Source organism: Brassica napus, chromosome A1 (genome assembly GCF_020379485.1).
Source record: "Brassica napus cultivar Da-Ae chromosome A1, Da-Ae, whole genome shotgun sequence".
NCBI lineage: Eukaryota > Viridiplantae > Streptophyta > Magnoliopsida > Brassicales > Brassicaceae > Brassica > Brassica napus.
In genome coordinates, this window is record NC_063434.1 from 1,301,767 (window position 1) to 1,319,786 (window position 18,020).

The 18,020-nt window shown below is 36.7% G+C and overlaps 4 protein-coding genes and 1 non-coding gene across 6 annotated transcripts; 2 read left to right on the forward strand and 3 right to left on the reverse strand.

Annotated features, from left to right (window-relative positions):
* The first annotated feature begins 1,931 nt into the window (after window positions 1-1,931).
* Window positions 1,932-6,532, forward strand: LOC106370360 (protein SHI RELATED SEQUENCE 2). Its single transcript, XM_013810384.3, has 2 exons — window positions 1,932-3,428; window positions 3,809-6,532. Exons 1-2 carry the CDS (start codon window positions 2,879-2,881, stop codon window positions 4,198-4,200), a joined length of 942 nt encoding a protein of 313 aa, XP_013665838.3. The 5' UTR covers window positions 1,932-2,878; the 3' UTR covers window positions 4,201-6,532.
* On the reverse strand, window positions 6,392-9,246 carry LOC106350219 (aldehyde dehydrogenase family 3 member F1-like). The gene is made up of 9 exons (XM_013790156.3): window positions 8,871-9,246; window positions 8,392-8,488; window positions 8,105-8,311; window positions 7,905-8,029; window positions 7,727-7,831; window positions 7,477-7,649; window positions 7,306-7,396; window positions 6,837-6,986; window positions 6,392-6,745 (listed from the first exon to the last, which is right to left on the reverse strand). The coding sequence occupies exons 1-9, from the start codon at window positions 9,129-9,131 to the stop codon at window positions 6,509-6,511; spliced, it is 1,446 nt and encodes a 481-aa protein (XP_013645610.2). The 5' UTR covers window positions 9,132-9,246; the 3' UTR covers window positions 6,392-6,508.
* A 749-nt stretch (window positions 9,247-9,995) lies between these two features.
* On the reverse strand, window positions 9,996-10,067 carry TRNAP-CGG. Its single transcript has one exon. It is a non-coding gene; the product is annotated as a tRNA-Pro (tRNA).
* Window positions 10,068-11,487: 1,420 nt separating this feature from the next.
* Window positions 11,488-16,431, forward strand: LOC106370339 (GATA transcription factor 7). Of its 2 annotated transcripts, none has more exons than XM_048778386.1 (3): window positions 11,488-11,931; window positions 15,482-15,652; window positions 15,807-16,431. In XM_048778386.1, exons 1-3 carry the CDS (start codon window positions 11,890-11,892, stop codon window positions 16,215-16,217), a joined length of 624 nt encoding a protein of 207 aa, XP_048634343.1. In that variant the 5' UTR covers window positions 11,488-11,889; the 3' UTR covers window positions 16,218-16,431. The 2 variants fall into 2 exon arrangements, with proteins under 2 accessions (XP_048634343.1, XP_048634338.1); XM_048778381.1 differs by having other exon boundaries at window positions 11,570-11,931; window positions 15,723-16,431.
* Window positions 16,432-16,537: 106 nt separating this feature from the next.
* Window positions 16,538-17,706, reverse strand: LOC125608272 (glycine-rich protein 5-like). Its single transcript, XM_048778375.1, has one exon. It carries the CDS (start codon window positions 17,518-17,520, stop codon window positions 16,768-16,770), a length of 753 nt encoding a protein of 250 aa, XP_048634332.1. The 5' UTR covers window positions 17,521-17,706; the 3' UTR covers window positions 16,538-16,767.
* Window positions 17,707-18,020: the final 314 nt, after the last annotated feature.

The following is an 18,020-nucleotide window of genomic DNA, read 5'->3' on the forward strand; positions in this document are numbered from 1 at the left end:
CAGAGATTATTTAGTTCAGATAACAAAAATCATACTCCATTGTATAAATATACCTCAAACTTATTAACTTAGTATTTGTAGTGTATCCGTATATCCATCGGATAGCATCGCATTCGTGTATGAACTCAACTATATATATGGCCATATTTACTCAAACTATAGCCCTTTTAAAGGAAATTGTATACAAGTTTAGATTTTTTACATATTTTTGTGGTGAGTTGTGAAGTCTAGTAGCTCGGGCATCAAACATGTGATGACTTGATATGACGCTGACCGATCCTCCCTAGAGGCTGCAAGGGGACGCGATCCACTGACCAGTTTTTTTTTATTAAAGCGGTTAATTAGGGCTATCCAAATCCACACACATATATATATATATATATATATATATATATATATAAATATATATTGTCCTACGTACGTCGAGCTAGTGGTTTTCATTAGCGACTTCGCTACGAAATAACGAAATTAGTCGCCATTTTAGATATAGTTTTCTAATTAAAACGTTATACATTTTATACCTACTCATATTATAAGTCATCTAGCAAGTTTAGTGACACACAAAAACGAAGAGATTCTTTCTTTCATTTCACAGTTTTTGGAATAAAAAAAATTAGTGATCTACCATCTCATTTTGCATATTTTTCATGATATGCCATTTTGTAATATTCAAATTTCCAATCATGACTTTAAATTTTTTTTTAAACTTCATATAATGACAAAATAAATTACAATTTGACCTTATATAATTCATCTAGCAAGTTTACTGGTTTTCTTTGTCAGCTACCTATTGCTGAATTAAAGTAAGTAGTTTGCATGATTGTGTAGTATAAGCATGCAATTTCATATAATCATAGAAATCTAAACATAGTACGATATAGTATCAATCTCATTCTTATTCACACATTATTTTGCGTCGTCTTTTATATGGAAATTTATATATAATTCCAGGAGAAAGAAGGAATACAAAAAGAAAAGCACACGTAGGTGGCGCAGTGTTCCCTTGTATAGCCGCAGAGAGTCCAAAGAGTAACATGCATTTTTTTTCATCTTTCGTCACATCTTTATTGGTAATTTTTTCTTTAGCCTATTCAAATTACTCAAGAACGAATATTAATATGTTCACTTGTTAAATCAATAAAAAGAGAACATCTTTTCACTGCTCCGAATCTCTCTGTTTCCGTAAACTATAATATTGTAAATTATTTTTTATACTATTGATTTTTGGTCTATTCTTCACCAAATCATTAATTTTTAGTCACTGAATTAATTATAAATAGTATTAATTTACTACATTCGTAATAATATTATCATTAGTTTTTGATGCATTGCCTTAAATAACAAAAAATTCCAACCCTTCTATATGATATATCATTAGTCTAAGCTTCAGTTAGAGATCCCTAATCACAAAAGACTTAATAGAGTACCATGAACTTGACAACCCAAAAAGATTAACATGATTATAAAATAATGTTTTCTCAATTCTACAAACAATACGTAATTTTAAAGAGGAATGATAGTATTTAAATAAATAACAAAAAATGTAGAATGTTTTGTACTGTTATAAAAACCGCTAGGCTGCTCGAATACAAATAGCAGAACCATCGATGAGTTCGATTTTGTTTTTGTAGATTATATCTATCTACCATGATTTGTCGTTTTCTTAAGCCAAAATAGAAAAGAGTTGCCGTGATTTGATCACAAGATTAGAGACGTTTAGTATAGACATCCATATATGTATATATATTATCAGGAAATATAAATTTAGTATCGGATTGTAACATCGTTTTGTTTAATATCCAAAATACCTAAGCTTGTTTTGTTTTCTTTTTGTTGAAGAAGCTTATACTTAACTAGAGTAAGTGTATAAATAAGTAACAGTATAATTTCCTTAACAAAAAGTAAAATCGTTTAAATTATGAAAGAAAATCATAATTAAAGCTAAGTTAAAGTAAGCGAGAACCCTAATCAAGGCATCTAGGTGAGAGATTAATATTTTTAGAGATTGGACAAAACGAAAACGTATAAGTTAAGCGTTAAAGATTTATAATCGCGTGAGATTTCAAATCAACCATAAATAATACGATCAATTAATACGTACGGACACATGTGCTATTAAGTATGACTACGTAAGATTATGTGTTAATTACATTGTTCCATTTTAAGATGCCACTCGCCACGTGGCGAACTCTGGTCCATGGGATGAGAACAAGAAAGCTTGAAACGGTGGATCATCCCCCGTGAGTTTGAAACTCAGAGTCAGGGGAGAGTGGGAGAGAGAGAGAGAAAGTCTTTGTTTAATGATATTTACTTTCATAAGGACATAAAAAAAAATTTTGGGGTGAAATATGTTAAGAACTTTTTTTTTGTTCACTCATAAGGACATAACTAGAAGCGTTTTCTTCAGACAAAGCCGAAGTGAGAAGAGGAAAGAAAAGTTTTTCACTTTGGTTTCATAGAATCTTCAAAAGCCCAAATCAGAGTGTTAGAGAGAGAGAGAGAGACTTAAATTCTGGGGATGAGCAGAGCAGAAGAAAGAGAAAGCTCAAAGCCCCACGGCGGCTTGCAGAAAATCAATATATAGAATACTAATAAAGATTTTATAAACAGACAGCTTAAATTCTTCTTTCTTTCTTCTCTTTTGTTTCTTCTTCTTACTTTCTCTCACTTCAACTACCTCACTACACACTTTTTTGTTTTGTTCCGAGAGAGAAAGAGATCTTGGAAAGCATTGGAATTTTGATTGGAAGAGCAAGCAATACCCACGAGTGATAATTAGAAGAAGACAAGAGTCTTAAGGATGTCATGGTAATTAGGGTTTTTGTTGTATGTAAACTATTGGGTCAAGATTAGGGTTTAAAGTGTTAGGTATTAGAAAATGTCTGGGATGTTTTCATTAGGAGGAAACAACAACAACAACAACAACGGATACGAAGAAGAAGAAAATCAACAACAACAAAATACAAATTGGGCTTGGTATAGATCAAATACAAACACCAATAATATTACCCCAGGCTCGAGCCAGTGGCAGATTCCACCAGAGCAGCAGCTTCTCATGCATCATCATCAGTCACAACCACAGCAACAAAGCCTGGATCTTTATCCAGGTCATCAGATCGACGTCTCTGATGTAGCCACATCATCAAGATCCATCACCATAAGCTGTCGGGACTGTGGGAACCAAGCCAAGAAAGATTGCACTCACATGCGTTGTAGGACTTGCTGTAAGAGCCGTGGCTTCGATTGTTCCACTCATGTGAGGAGCACGTGGATCCCCGTTGCCAGACGCCGTGAGAGACAACAGCAGGTTCAGATATCCACATCTGGAGGCAGCGGCAATGGAGGCGGCGGTTCGAGTATCGCTAAACGTCATAGGGATACTACTCGTCCGGGAACATCCTCCTTTCGCTCGCCATCCGACTCAGCAGGTTATTAGTCTGATCAGATTTGTTTTATTAGTTCAGATTAAAACCATAAGTCTCTACCGTGTTTTGCTCGAATAATTTTGGATAGTTTTACTCTACACTAAACTATTTGTGTTTATTTTTCCATTTACTACTTAGTTTTGTTTTTTACATTTTTAGAAATACAACATTCTATTTTTTTATGCTTTTCCTAACAAAAAAACATTTAAACTGTCAAATCCGTTTATGTCTGCAATTTTCAAAAAAAAAATTGATAAAAAACATTAGATTGGCTTTGAAACTGTCATATATAATTTAACCTGAATAACAATCGTCACAAGAATGTATTGTTTATGTGCGTTGTTTTTTTGTGTGTTGCAAAGTTGATGTGTGTATGTTTTTAGGGTTAGAAATGGGGGAGGCAAGTTTTCCGCCGGAAGTGAGCTCGGATGCGCTTTTCCAGTGTGTAAAAATGAGCGGCGTAGACGACGGAGAAGATGATGGTCAATACGCCTATCAAACGACAGTGAACATCGGAGGTCATCTCTTCAAAGGGATTCTATATGACCAAGGCCCTGAAAGCAGCTACGTGAGTGGTGGTAGTGGCGGAAGCGATCATCAAAGCTCATCTGCAGGTGGTGGAAATCCAATTAATACTCCGGCAATGGCTGACGGTGGAGGAGGATCGTCGACGATGTTTGTAGATCCTAATTCGAGTGGTTACTATTCCAGTAACATGGCGACTATGTTCGTGCCACCAGGTACGCAATTCTATCAAAACCCACCAAGATCTTAAATAATCAAGAACTCGAGTTTAAAAAATAAAAATATATAGTAATGTGTTGTTTTGTGATTTTTTATCAATCATATACTACATGGACGATACTGCAAATCGGTTCAACATCTGCATGTTTGTTTATTTGTAATGTGTTTAGTTTTATATTTCAACTGTACGGTAATGGATATTTTTTTTATAAATGTTGAGTATTCGTGGTTTATGAAACATGTAATTTTTTTGGTTCTCGATACGTTTTTCCTTCCATGTTTATGCCGATATTGCCGGTTGGATAAACACGAGAGATTCTTTATGTTATAATATTGAATAAATTTAATATTTTCATAAGGTAGACTGGAGTCTATCTAAATTTAAAGGTAAACTAACTAAAGTAAATTAAATAATGATAACGACAGGAAAGCAAATGAGGGCAAATATTTTCAAAATATAAGTTACGATTATCGTACTGGCCGGTCCTATATATCGTCAATTCGTCTTTCAGTGTTCTTGTTCGCAATAAATTGGTGTTTGAAAATTTATAAAAAGGGAAGAATATGTATATATGATAATTAATATTCTAGCTAATTTCATAGACAATATAGGGAACAACTCGTGGATTTATATAAATTCTTCTTGCATCACGTGCCTATGGTTAGAGCAGTGCTGGTGAATAAAACAAGGCAATTAGTTTTAGAGTTTATTTATGTATTATTCTTAATCATAAGATTTAATGAGAGCTCCTAATTATAAGTTAAACTAGCTAGTGTTACTAACTTTAGATTATACAAGACACTAAATAATATATCGGATTACAAAACAAAGACATGAAGATTTTTTTTCTTTGAGACGTTCTGACGCCAATGATTTTATCATTACAAAAATATTATAGTTACTGAACCAAAAATAACTTCTTTTACATTATATTATTTTCGTCTAAGAAACATCCGCCATAAGATGTGCATAAATATCGCGAAATCATCTGTTAAAAAAATTCACGAAATTCCGTTCAGTGATAGAAGAATAGAAGCTATTAGTTAGGTGTTCAAAAAACAAAGCTATTAGTTTATTTTTTATTAGTATAAAGACTCATTCATCGATTTTGTAAGCGTTTCTTTGTTAATTTAATTACGCACAGATATTCACCCGAAGTTAGGAAACCATAACAATATAAGTAGCCGATTTAATCCTATTTTTAGGAAAATAGACATGTATATGATGTGTTAAAAAAAAAAAAAAAAAAAAAGACATGTATATATGTAACAATGCATACAAATCCTTATATAGTGTCACTTTATTAACCAAACACTAAAGAAAGGGAAACAAAGAAACGATTAGATCACCTCAAGTTCACGTAGTTTAGGCTGTGGAGCGTACCTTGTCTGACAAGTCACCCATGCTCCTTGATTGTGAACTCTCCAAGAGTGAAGGACACAACTAAAAGAGATATGGTTTCTGGTTGGATTTGAGTTCAAGAAGATACATATAAGACATGACGAGAGAGAGAGAGAGAGAGAGAAGTAAAGATGAAATTAATAATAATGAGGAATGTTGCAGAGATTGGATATGAGGAGGGGCAAGTAAGGGGACGTACCAACCAACCAAGAAAAAGAAGAAGCTAGCTAGGGTTTTGGTAGAGCTCTTTACTTAGGGTGGGGATGAAAGAAACTGGCTCAGTGATGCAGTAACCTATAATTGTGGTGTGTGCCCATACTTTTCATCAGCTTTTTTCTTCTTTTTTTCTTTGGACAAGACTCGTATACTTTACTCACATATACACGACCCTATGTAGGTATATTACTGTGTATTTGTATATATACAGGTATACGGTTGAGTGGTCCATTTATTAATAGTTAAATACCAATATTTCTAGATGGATATTGAGTATTGAAGTATCACATTATTCATATATTTTCTTGTAAAATGGTTCATCCAAGTATATTATTTCACTCATTAACCAAGAAGTATAATTCCACTACTATCTAATTCGCCACTGCCTATATTGTTTGAATAGCGGCTATCTTGCAATCAGAATTTCGTAATACTGATATATATTTTTTTCGTTAAATTTACTTTTAACCGGGTTTACTCAGAATATATCACGGTAGAAATATATTAGATGTGAACAAATTACTATATATAATATCCCAATCTTGAATAACAGTTCAATCAAACTTATTTGGTGAAGATATGAAAATCAAAGCTTGAATGACAGTTGAATCAAACTTATTAGGTGAAGACATGAAAATCAAACATAAAGTCATATGGATCAATCTCATATATATGTGTATAATGTGTGTGTGCGTGTGCCTCTCTTCCTCATTCCCTGACTTTATTTTTTAAGACCAAGCATAAAGAGAACAAGCTTGAAGTAAGCTTCACGAAATGCGAGTCTAAGAAAGGTGAGCTTGAAGCTGTTCCATGGAGGGTATCGAGCTTCAAGATCCATTGCTAAGCTTCCTTCCATTATTGCCTTCTCGTGACTGAAACATTCGAATGAGTATTTCCCGTGATACCTTCCTATTCCACTCTCTCCCACTCCTCCAAAGGGCAACGCATCACACATATACTGCAATTACAATAACACTTGAAGATGTAAAAAAAATTCTAAAATTGTCTTAAACCAGAGTCAAAAATCATGCTCTGCATATTATATATACCTGGATCATGACGTCGTTGAAAGTAACACTTCCGGAAGATGTTTCTGACAAGATTCTAGTTTTAAGGTTCTCGTCCTTGGTGAATGCGTAGATGGCAAGTGGCTTTGGTTTTGACTTGATGAACCCTATGCTTTCTTGGATGTCACGTAACTTCATTACATCAGAGGAGATAGATAATCAGCAAAAAAAATTCAGTAATCTGTACGACACTACGATGTACTTTATATTTGCTTATATCTCTAACACACTTCTATATTTTTTTTTCTAAATTAGATGAATTTAAAATTCAAAAAAAGAAAAATTATATTATAAAGATGAATTTGTTCCATTGTATAATTTTTATAATAGAATTTTTAAAAGAAGATATAAAGAAATTTTATTTTATCTCTAAATATATATGTTTATATAAATATTTAAAACTCTATTATATATGTAGAACATAATATAGAGTTAGATTGAAGATGCTCACTGTGATAATAGGGAGAATTGGGCCAAATATTTCTTCATTCATTATCTCAGAATCAAGAGGAGGATCCAACAAGATGGTTGGCTCAATATACCTGTCAAACAAATTTAGGTTAAAGAACTTGTAGAACTGATTTCTTGTGATGCAAGAAACATGATTAAATCAAAAGCATACAGCTTCTCTTCATCCATGGAGCCACCATAAACGATTGAAGCTTGAACACCAGGATCATTAAGAAGACGAGCCAATCTCTGAAAGTGTTTCTTGTTGACAATCCTAGAGAGACATCCAGATTCTTTAGGGTTTTCCCCAAAGAAAGACCTTATCATCGGCTTCAACATTTCAATCTATAGAAAAAAAATCACCAAACTCTTAGAGATACTACAGATACAGCATTTTCATTTGCGTTTGTGTGTAGACTTACCAGAGAAGACGCAAAACTCTTTTCGACAAGAACGTAATCTACAGAGATACAAGCTTGTCCACTGCAAGAACCCCACTTCCCTCCAGAGATTCTCTTCACAACCGACTACACATGCTCATCACCAATAAATAAAATTCAGACACTTTCAAGATCAGGTAAAACAGACCAATACACATACTTTCATGTCCTTGGAGACAGAGTGGTGATCAACTATGGTGGGACATTTTCCACCAAGCTCCAATGTCACTGGAGTCAAATGCTCTGCAGCTGCAGCCATTATGATTTTTCCAATTCTTGGACTCCCTACAAACAAATAATAATTACGTAAACTCCACTACAAGCAAGTCCCTGAGTTTTGAGGGGTGAAGTGAATGATACCGGTGAAGAAGATCTTGTCCCATTGATGCTTTAAGAGGATAGTGGCGACATCAGGACCTCCTTCGATAACTTTGATGGCTTTACTGTCCAGATAAGACGGGATTGTCTTGGCGAGGAAGGCAGATGCGTTAGGGCTTAATTCAGATGCCTTGAGGAGCACGGTATTTCCTGCTGATATTGCCCCAATCAATGGGTCCAAAGACAAAGCTGACCACAAACAATAGCTACGTTACAAATTTATCTCTATTAAAGAAAACATGGAAGTGGTTCAAGATCTGAAATCTTACATATAGGAAAATTCCAGCTAGACAGAACAAGAACCGTCCCATACGGTTCTGAGATCACTTTCCCAGTGGATGGGTAGAACAACAGAGGAAGGTTGCTCTGTTTTGTTCCGCATCAAAAAAACAATTATCAAAAAAAAATATTCCCTCAATTTTTTAAAAATGTATGTTGATGTTTTCACACTTAAATTTTCATTATACATATATTATTTTCTGTTCTTAGCTATTTTCCATAATTTTTAACCAATCAAAATGTAATAAATTCAATATTTTCAAAATTGATAATTTACGGTTATTACCGAATATATAGATGTGTTGAAAATAAAATATATTTTTGGAACAATTTTTTAAAAAGAACATGATCAGCTAGAAACCGATGGAGTATTTCTTGCAAATTTTCAAGATCGTTGAGTTTCCTAATCCGGAAACCATATTGTATTATACTTCAGTTGTTAAATATGTGCATAGTATAAGGTTCTTACCTTTTTGGGAACGACCCATTTATCAAGACAGTTTAAAGCAGTAGTAGCAGATCTCATGACAAAGCCAAGCTCATCTCTGAAAGCTTCAGTACTGTGTTTACCCAAATCTTGAAACAGAACATCACACATCTTGTCTTCGTTGTCTTTAACCATCTCTATTATAGCTTCGAGTTGTGTCTTCCTCCACTTCACACTCCTCGTCCTCCCGCTCGCAAACGTATCTCTCATCTCTCTCAAGCTCTGATCCACAACCTCCTCCATGGCTTTCTCTCGTTAACTCTCTCTAATCTGTTCTGAAGCAGAATTTGGTTGTTAAAAAGCTCGCTGCTTATTTTTCTTTTATTGCCGCTTTTGGAGCTAGTGTGTTTCAACCACTTATGGGTGGTGGTTAAAAGTGGAAATAGTAAGGTAAACATTAAATTAGGTTCTGATGTCTTAAGGTTAATAAATCGTTATCATGAACGTGAAAGTCAAAATTTTGAATTAAATCTTATACAAGTTGATAAGACATTGAGTTTTCACATGTAACATGTTAGCTATTTTCCACAAAGACTTTATAGTATGGATCGGATCGGTGACATTAATTGGTGTCTATATTGTCTCACCTAATAAAAATCCTAACGTCAGGTTACTGGTTAGCGGCACCGGTCATTAAATGCTTCACTGCTCGTGATATCAAATTCATATCTACGAAGTTGTATTAGTTTATTTTTGTGTTGAATAAAGTAGTAGCATGGGTGATACGATTAACATAAATATAGTTGGGAAACTTCAGTATAATTTTGGAAACGCCAACAGTACTACTTTCATTAGGTTGTCTACTGTGTTTTGGACCAATAGATCTGTGATTATCCTTGTGTGGAGATGGTTGGAAAATAGTCATAAAAACTAATCCGATCTGTTCTGAAAACAAACTAAACGCATATAGTGTAATGTTTATTTTCGAAGAAAATGATATATATATATACACTATAGTTTTAATTGTGTGTGCTTAAGCCCATTGGGCTAATTAGTCATGTAAACGTTACTTTTCCAGGTAAGTGAACCACCGTATTGTACGCATTTTATTGCGTTAACAAAAATCTAGAGGGAAAAAAAATATGATAGAGCAATATAAAGAAATAAGGGGTGTTCCGAGAATCGAACTCGGGACCTCTCGCACCCGAAGCGAGAATCATACCACTAGACCAAACACCCATTTGCTTTAAATTCAGTAGATTATTTTTATATCGAATATAATGTTGCATGTTTATGTTGTTTAATCTATATAAAGCCTATGCTTTGACCAGAAAAAGAAAAGCCTATGCTGCTACTAGTGATATATTATATCTTTTGTGTAATCTACATATGCGTATGTTGCTAGAAATCTATCATCTTTATACCCTTATTTTTAATATATACTTGCTTTTATGATTCGTATGAACATGGTATTATTTTGAAATTTAAGTAAAAAATTAGGTGTTTTCTTTTAGAATAAAAGATTAGGTGTTTGCACGTTCGAGTAGTTACTAGTTTTAGAGCTTATCCTTTTTTAATTTTTAACTGAAGTATACAATACTTTTATGTGTTGGTGTAGTTCACAATTAGTCTACTGTATGTGAGTCAAATTGTTACAAATTCAAGGAATTTCATTAGTGTCTTACACCAATATATCCAGTGGCATGCGAAGGGTTTTATGGACCTAAGACAAATTTTAGAAATAAACTTATTTACAACTATAATAAGAATAATTTTGCAATACGATATATTATATTCACCAAATATACAAGTCTAACAATGTAAAAGAATAAGTTTATGCTATATTATGTCATATAAAAAATATATGAATTCAGAAGATGAGTTAGTCTACTTTGTAGAAATGATTTTTTATTTAAATAAGTTTAAATCATTAGAATAAAATTATTTTAAATTTTTGGACGGGTGAAGCGGGTGCATTTTTCAGTATACTGTACACGCTTCTGAATACATCTATTCGGCTTACGATGATGCTCTGATGAGAGATTATACTACCAATTTATCATATGTTATGGTGAGGAGTTGGGCGACACATTCAATTCTTTATTTGAAGACAAAAAAAATCAAAATGATTTGTTTTTTCGGTCCCATTTTCGGATTCTCCACACTGGGCCTTCCACCGACGGTTTAGTGGCCCCCTAATGCATGACTTTAAATTCCATATTCTCAAATCATTATTCTCGACGAATTATTATCAGTTTCAATTTTTTTTCTCCAATGCCATCAATTTCTTTTATCCAAGAAAATATATTCCATTTACCTAATGGCTAATTCTAACGGACTAATTACTGTAAGTTCATGTCAACCATATTCGTGGATAATTGATCGGCGATTGTTTTGGCCCAATAACAACAACACTTCCAAGTAAAAAAAAAACATGAACAGTTACAAAAATAAAAACCATGAATATTTAGGTTGAGATGAACCTCCAATCATTACTCATTAGGTTAAACACCATTCCCTTTTAAAAATTCCATTATTTCTGTCCTTTTTTTCCATTTTTCTTGTATTTTGGTTTGTCTTCTTGATGTTACATTCTGATCACATTCATGAGATAGAAACAAGATCACATTCTGCAAGTCAACCAAATAAATCCTCTGAAAAGTTTATCCTCTTGTAATAACTTAATTATCAAACAAAACTCTGTAAAACTGCCATTAAATTTCGATTAACCATTTAAAACGTCTGTAGATAAAAAAATTCTTACGTTGGTATGGGGAAAATGAGGTGGCAATGCATTGGTTTGTTGATTAATGACGAGACATTGCCAAACAAGTCTCCCAAATCCACAAAACCTAACCCACTCTTTGCTTACAGACCCCAATCAGTTATGTCCTGACTCCACCATCTCTATCTCATGAATTTTAAATTTTTGAAAGAAAAAAAACAAATGAAAATATTGGAACTCGAACAATCATTTCTTGAAATATGTAACTGCTCCTCCTATCTTTAAAATAACTGTAGTCACCGGTTTGGGTAATTCTTACCCCAAAAAAATAGCAACATGGAGTATGTAGAAGCATTCCTCAGTGATTTCTCCGTCGATGACCTTGTTGGATAATTCCAAGCTTGTGGAAACTTAACATATTATTAGATGTTTAATATGTTAAGATAAACACAATAAGGAAACCTAGAAATAGGAAAAGGAAGTTTCTATTTAGGTTAGGTTTGTGTTTTCCATATCCCACATGTTAAAGGGAATTGTCTTTCATATAAATATAGGTCTAATGGAGAGGTGTTCCATATGATCTAAGTGAAACATATTGAGAGCTTTAGTTTTGAGTAGTTTCTAAAGCTAATAAGAAAAGTTGTTCTTATAACTCTTTGTGTTTCTAAGAGATCTGAATTGGTATCAGAGCCTCAGGTTGGAGACTCGATCTAAGCTTAAGTTGTAGCTTAAGATCCTGGTGCTTGTGAACAAGAGATCGCGACGGCAAGATGGCTGACGTGACTAGGGCTCCACGCACGAAGGACTTTGGATCTACATCCATCCAATGTCCGATGTTGTCATCGACAAACTACACAGTTTGGTCGATGAGGATGAAGGTTCTACTACGTGTTCATGAAGTGTGGGACACAATCGAACCCGGTTCAGATGATCAAAAGAAGAACGATGTTGCGATAGCTCTTTTGTTTCAATCTGTTCCAGAGACTTTGATTTTCCAGTTGGGAGAACAAACCGCATCAAAAGAGATCTGGAACGCCATCAAGTCGCGACACCTAGGAGCTGATCGTGTAAGGGAGGCGAGACTTCAGACGTTGATGACAGAGTTTGATAGGTTGAAGATGGATGATGCAGATACGGTCGATGACTTCGCGGGGAAGATATCGGGCCTATCATCCAAAGCAACCTCGTTGGGAGAAAACATAGAAGAATCCAAGATGGTCAAGAAGTTCTTGAAGGGTCTTCCAAGACACAAGTATATCCAGATCGTAGCATCACTTGAGCAAGTCCTAGATCTCAACTCGACGGGGTTTGAAGACATAGTTGGAAGGCTTAAAGCGTACGAGGAGCGTGTAGGAGAAGAAACTCAGAAAGAAGACCAAGGGAAGCTGATGTTTTCGAACAATGAAGAGCATAGTCAGAGGGGCTATGAGAATTCTCGTGGTAGAGGAAGAGGAAGGAACGGTAGAGGCAGAGGTCGAGGTAGGTCACACAACCAAAACCGTGCGTCACACACCGAAGATAACAACTCGAAGAAGAATCATTCAAAGCTGATATGTTGGAGATGTGACAAGCCTGGTCACTACGCAACTGTCTGTCCCGAAAAGATAGAGAAGGATCAAGAAACCAACCTAAACGAGACAGAAGAGGCTGATGCACTCTATGTACACGAAGTGGTGTTTTTGAACGAAGATAAGTGATTCCGAAGAATCTTGATATCAACAAAGGCGATGCAAGTGTCTGGTATTTGGATAATGGAGCGAGCAATCACATGACAGGGAATAAGGAGTTCTTTTCGAGTTTGAATCTCAACACCAAAGGGAAGGTGAAGTTTGGTGATGGATCGTGTGTTGACATTGTAGGAAAGAGTGTGGTTACATTTGTGTGCAAGACTGGAGAGAAGAAGGCACTCAAGGACATATACTACATACCCGATCTGAAGCACAATATATTGAGTCTTGGGCAAGCAACAGAGAACGGATGTGAGGTTAACATGAAAGATGTCTACTTAACGCTCACAGATTCGCATGGAAGGTTACTAGTTCGTGTGACAAGATCTCCAAACCGTCTCTACAAGACCCCTATGGAGATAAGCTACCCGGAATGTTTACATGTCAGGGACGATGATGCTACATGGAGGTGGCATGCTCGACAAGGACATATATGCAATGGAGTGATGAACATGGTAAGAAAGGAGATGGTCGTAGGAATGCAGAGTGTAACACACGAAGAAGGCGTGTGTGACAGATGTCTCACAAGGAAGCAAATGAGACACTCATTCCCAAGTGTAACACACGAAGAAGGCGTGTGTGACACATGTTTCGCAGGGAAGCAAATCAGAGATTCATTCCCGACTAAGGCCATGGTTTGTACATCAAAGCCATTAGGATTATTGCTTGGAGATTTGTGTGGAATAAGTGCACCACCAACGCCAGCAGATAATGGTGAGGCATTCTATCGGTTCAAAAGATTTCACACCGATAGAGGAGGAGAGCGTGCCTCAGCTATGTTCAATATAGGTTGCACCGATAGAGGAGGAGAGGTTGCCTCAGATGTGTTCAATCTAGGATGCACCGATAGAGGAGGAGAAATTGCCTCAGATGAGTTCAACCTATCATGTGAAGAAGATTGGGTTGAAGCTATGGAAGACGAGTTGGAGTCTATCACAAGAAACAAGATATGGGAGCTTGTAGATAGACCGACTGGTTCTGAGAAGAAAAGAGAAGAGGATCGAGTGTGTGTGTTACACAAGACGTTGCATGTGTTACGCCAGGCACCCAGAGCATGGAGTGTAAAACTCGATCAGGTTCTCAAGGAGATGAGATTTGAGAAGTGCACGAAGGAACCATCAGTGTACTGCAAGACTCAAGGAGGAGACGTCTTGATCATAGCCATCTACGTTGATGATCTATTTGTGACAGGAACTTCGCTTAAGGTGATTAGGCAATTCAAGGAGGAGATGTCTAAGAAGTTCGAGATGTCAGATCTAGGTAAGCTAACGTACTACCTTGGCATAGAGGTGATTCAAGGAGCAGACGGAATCAGTATAAAGCAAGAGAGGTATACTCAAGGAATCCTGTGTGACACAAAGATGGAAGTGTGTAACACGACTCACGTAGGAGTGTGTAACACGACTCATGGAGGAGTGTGTAACACGACTCACGGAGGAGTGTGTGACACGACTCACGGAGGAGTGTGTGACACAAAGGTGGAAGCGTGTGATACAACACACGTACCAATGGAGTCAAGGTTCTCAAAGGCTGAAGATGAACCAGAGATAAATCTGTTGGGTGTTGAGCAGAAGGCCGACATCCTTATCAGAGCTCACGTACGCAAGATGGCGGATGTGACCAGAGTTATCATCGCAGTGAGCTTCAGCCACAAGACTCATCGCAACTTAAGTGAAGAGGTCATGAGAAGGTTCTACAAAAACTGGGCCGATTCTAAGAAGAAGCGGTACGGAAGCAAGGAGAGCATCCGGTCTAACCTTGAGAAAGATGTGAATTCAATGGGTGGATTCGCACACCATGGTGTGGTGGAGGATGATTACTTGATGATTAAGTTCAAGCAAATGAGGAGCTTAATCGGAGTTCAAGAAATTGATCTCCCTAATTCAAGTTGGAATTAAGGGGGTGAATGTTGGATAATTCCAAGCTTGTGGAAACTTAACATATTATTAGATGTTTAATATGTTAAGATAAACACAATAAGGAAACCTAGAAATAGGAAAAGGAAGTTTCTATTTAGGTTAGGTTTGTGTTTTCCATATCCCACATGTTAAAGGGAATTGTCTTTCATATAAATATAGGTCTAATGGAGAGGTGTTCCATATGATCTAAGTGAAACATATTGAGAGCTTTAGTTTTGAGTAGTTTCTAAAGCTAATAAGAAAAGTTGTTCTTATAACTCTTTGTGTTTCTAAGAGATCTGAGACCTTCTTGACTTGTCTAGCACGGACGCTTTCGTACGAGAGAAGTCTTCTTCTTCACCAAGAGAAGAAGAACGTGAGAAAGCTAACAGCTCTTCCGACCAAATCACCCTTCTTTCACCTCTCGAAGATATCTTATCTCTTCCCGGCTCTGACTCTAAGCTCAACGTTCCAGTGAGTCCACTCGCGCACTATGTTTCTCTTTCCCTTATTATTAACTTATCTTTTTTTTTTTTTTACGAAGGTTGGTGATTTTGAAGACCTAGAATGGCTTTCCAATTTCGTAGATGATTCTTTTCCGGAGTCTTATCTTTACGGTGACTTTCAGGTGAATCCAGTTGCAACGGTGGAGGTTCAGAGGCAGTGCGTTCCGGTTAAACCCCGAAGCAAACGCCGTCGTACCAATGGCCATCTATGGTCCCTGGAGTCACCCTATTCCTTCGGAAAGAAGAAGAGAGGGAGACCGAAGGCAGAGACGTCGTCCGGGGACGGTATCCAGCAGCAGACGAGGCGGTGCTGCAGCCATTGTGGGGTCCAGAAAACGCCTCAGTGGAGGATGGGTCCGTTAGGTGCGAAGACGCTGTGTAATGCGTGTGGGGTCCGGTTTAAGTCGGGTAGGCTTTTACCCGAGTATAGACCGGCTTGTAGCCCGACGTTTTCGACTGAGATTCACTCTAACTCACACAGGAAAGTGTTGGAGCTGCGACTGACGAAAACGGCGGATCAGGGTCAGGGTTAACCTGTTGTAACCTATGTTTCTAGTTTACTAGTTTCATATTGTTATTCATATGCATAATGTTATTTTTTTTTAGATAGACTACATCAGTAAGTTATGATAAGATAATCAGAGAGATGGTAGGTTGTTCCATATTCATGAGTTTGAGCTATGATTAGAGATATTTGGTTTATTGAACTTGTGATTTAAAATAAAAACTATGGTCGTTTGGAACTAATTGGGTCCTTCTCAAATACTTGACCGGGCTATGTCTAACTAGTGAAAGAATTAGGAACTTTTATTTTTTTTCTTTTGATAAATCAATCAAATATTGACAGAAGAAGTAAGACCAAACAAATGGGAAACATATTATTATTTTGTTTTTCAATCGAAGCACATAACATAAAAACAAAATTAACAACGAAATTAATCGTTGTGTTGTTGTTCTTATGCCGTTGATAGTACATATAACAAAGAAAAAAGGGGTTACAAAACAGTGGAATTATTGTGTATGTAGTGATTAAAAAGCATGGCTAAAAGTCATATCATAGCTCTTAGTGTATGTCTGATTTACCTATGACTTCCCTTTGATCTTTTTAGCACAACCGGGATACCAACAACGACCGCCGTTTCCGCCGTGTCCATCACCTCCCCATCCCCATCCAAAGCCCCATTCTCCGCCCTTCCCATCACTTCCGCCTACTCCTACCCAACCTCCTCCACGACCTCCGCCACCTCCTCCTCCCCCACCTCCGCCACGATATCCTCCACCGCCACCACCACCTCCTCCTCCACCCCCACCCCCACCACCTCCTCCTCCTCCTCCACCACCACCGCCTCCTCCACCACCGCCTCCTCCACCACCACCTCCTCCTCCACCACCGCCTCCTCCACCACCGCCGCCTCCACCACCACCCCAGCCACGGCCGGAGCCATTTCCGCTACCTCTGCCACCGCCTCCACCTCCACCTCCACCACCACTATTTCTTTTTTTCTTTTTGTGTGTATTTTCTTCTCTGGCTCCACCACCGCCTCCTCCACCCCCACCACCTCCTCCTCCCTCACATTTTCTACTCTTGTTTGCATGACAATTTTCACCAACTAAGTCATTTTCAAACCCAGCGGTCGAAACATTCGTATAAAAGTTCTTAGAATCCAAAACGCTTGAAGATGTAGTACCACTCATAGACCTACTCTCACTTCCATCTCTCTCCTTTAAGTCTCGTAACCCATTAACATTGTTTGAGCTCAGCACCAACACAACAGAAGCAATACCAAACAATAAAACCATCAAGTTTGATGATGATCCCTCGCTTATACTCTCCATTTTAACTATCAGTATATAAATCAAAACATCAAACTATATTCACTTCTCACTCCCTCATTCCTCTCCTTTTTATAGTATGTTCTATCCACTCTTAACTATCAGTCCTAAGCAATTAATTTAACTAATCTCATGCACATGCATCTCCCATAGGGAACCTACCAACTTTTTATTTCCTTCAAAATTTGTTCTCAGTTTATCTATCTATCATAGAGTGACCAAACTATAAAAAAATGCTTCACGCGCAAGATGGTCCAACGATCTATAATACTCGATCAAGGCTAGAAAACATTTTTATTTGAATATATAAGGAAACGTAGTTAAACGCGGGCTTGTTCTAATCCACGACCTTTTGCATAATTAATATAGATAGATAACTGTCTGTCATTGGGTACGTAGGAGTTCATTGCAAATGCATGTGGGTTTTAAAATAAAGTAGCATAATACATATATATATATATATGTTTATTGTTATCAGCAACATAACAAATCAATAAATAGAA

Bases quoted from the DNA above. Each gene is read 5' to 3' on its own strand.
- LOC106370360 (XM_013810384.3), top strand. From the start codon at position 2,879: ATGTCTGGGATGTTTTCATTAGGAGGAAACAACAACAACAACAACAAC. The intron at 3,429-3,808 runs GTTATTAGTCTG...GTATGTTTTTAG, and splicing joins CTCGCCATCCGACTCAGCAG to GGTTAGAAATGGGGGAGGCA.
- LOC125608272 (XM_048778375.1), bottom strand. From the start codon at position 17,520: ATGGAGAGTATAAGCGAGGGATCATCATCAAACTTGATGGTTTTATTG.
- LOC106370339 (XM_048778381.1), top strand. From the start codon at position 11,890: ATGGAGTATGTAGAAGCATTCCTCAGTGATTTCTCCGTCGAT. The intron at 11,932-15,481 runs GACCTTGTTGGA...TAAGAGATCTGA, and splicing joins TCAGTGATTTCTCCGTCGAT to GACCTTCTTGACTTGTCTAG. The intron at 15,653-15,722 runs GTGAGTCCACTC...TTTTTTACGAAG, and splicing joins ACTCTAAGCTCAACGTTCCA to GTTGGTGATTTTGAAGACCT.
- LOC106350219 (XM_013790156.3), bottom strand. From the start codon at position 9,131: ATGGAGGAGGTTGTGGATCAGAGCTTGAGAGAGATGAGAGATACGTTT. The intron at 8,489-8,870 runs GTAAGAACCTTA...GGAACAAAACAG, and splicing joins AATGGGTCGTTCCCAAAAAG to AGCAACCTTCCTCTGTTGTT. The intron at 6,746-6,836 runs GTATATATAATA...TTGTAATTGCAG, and splicing joins TCAACGACGTCATGATCCAG to TATATGTGTGATGCGTTGCC.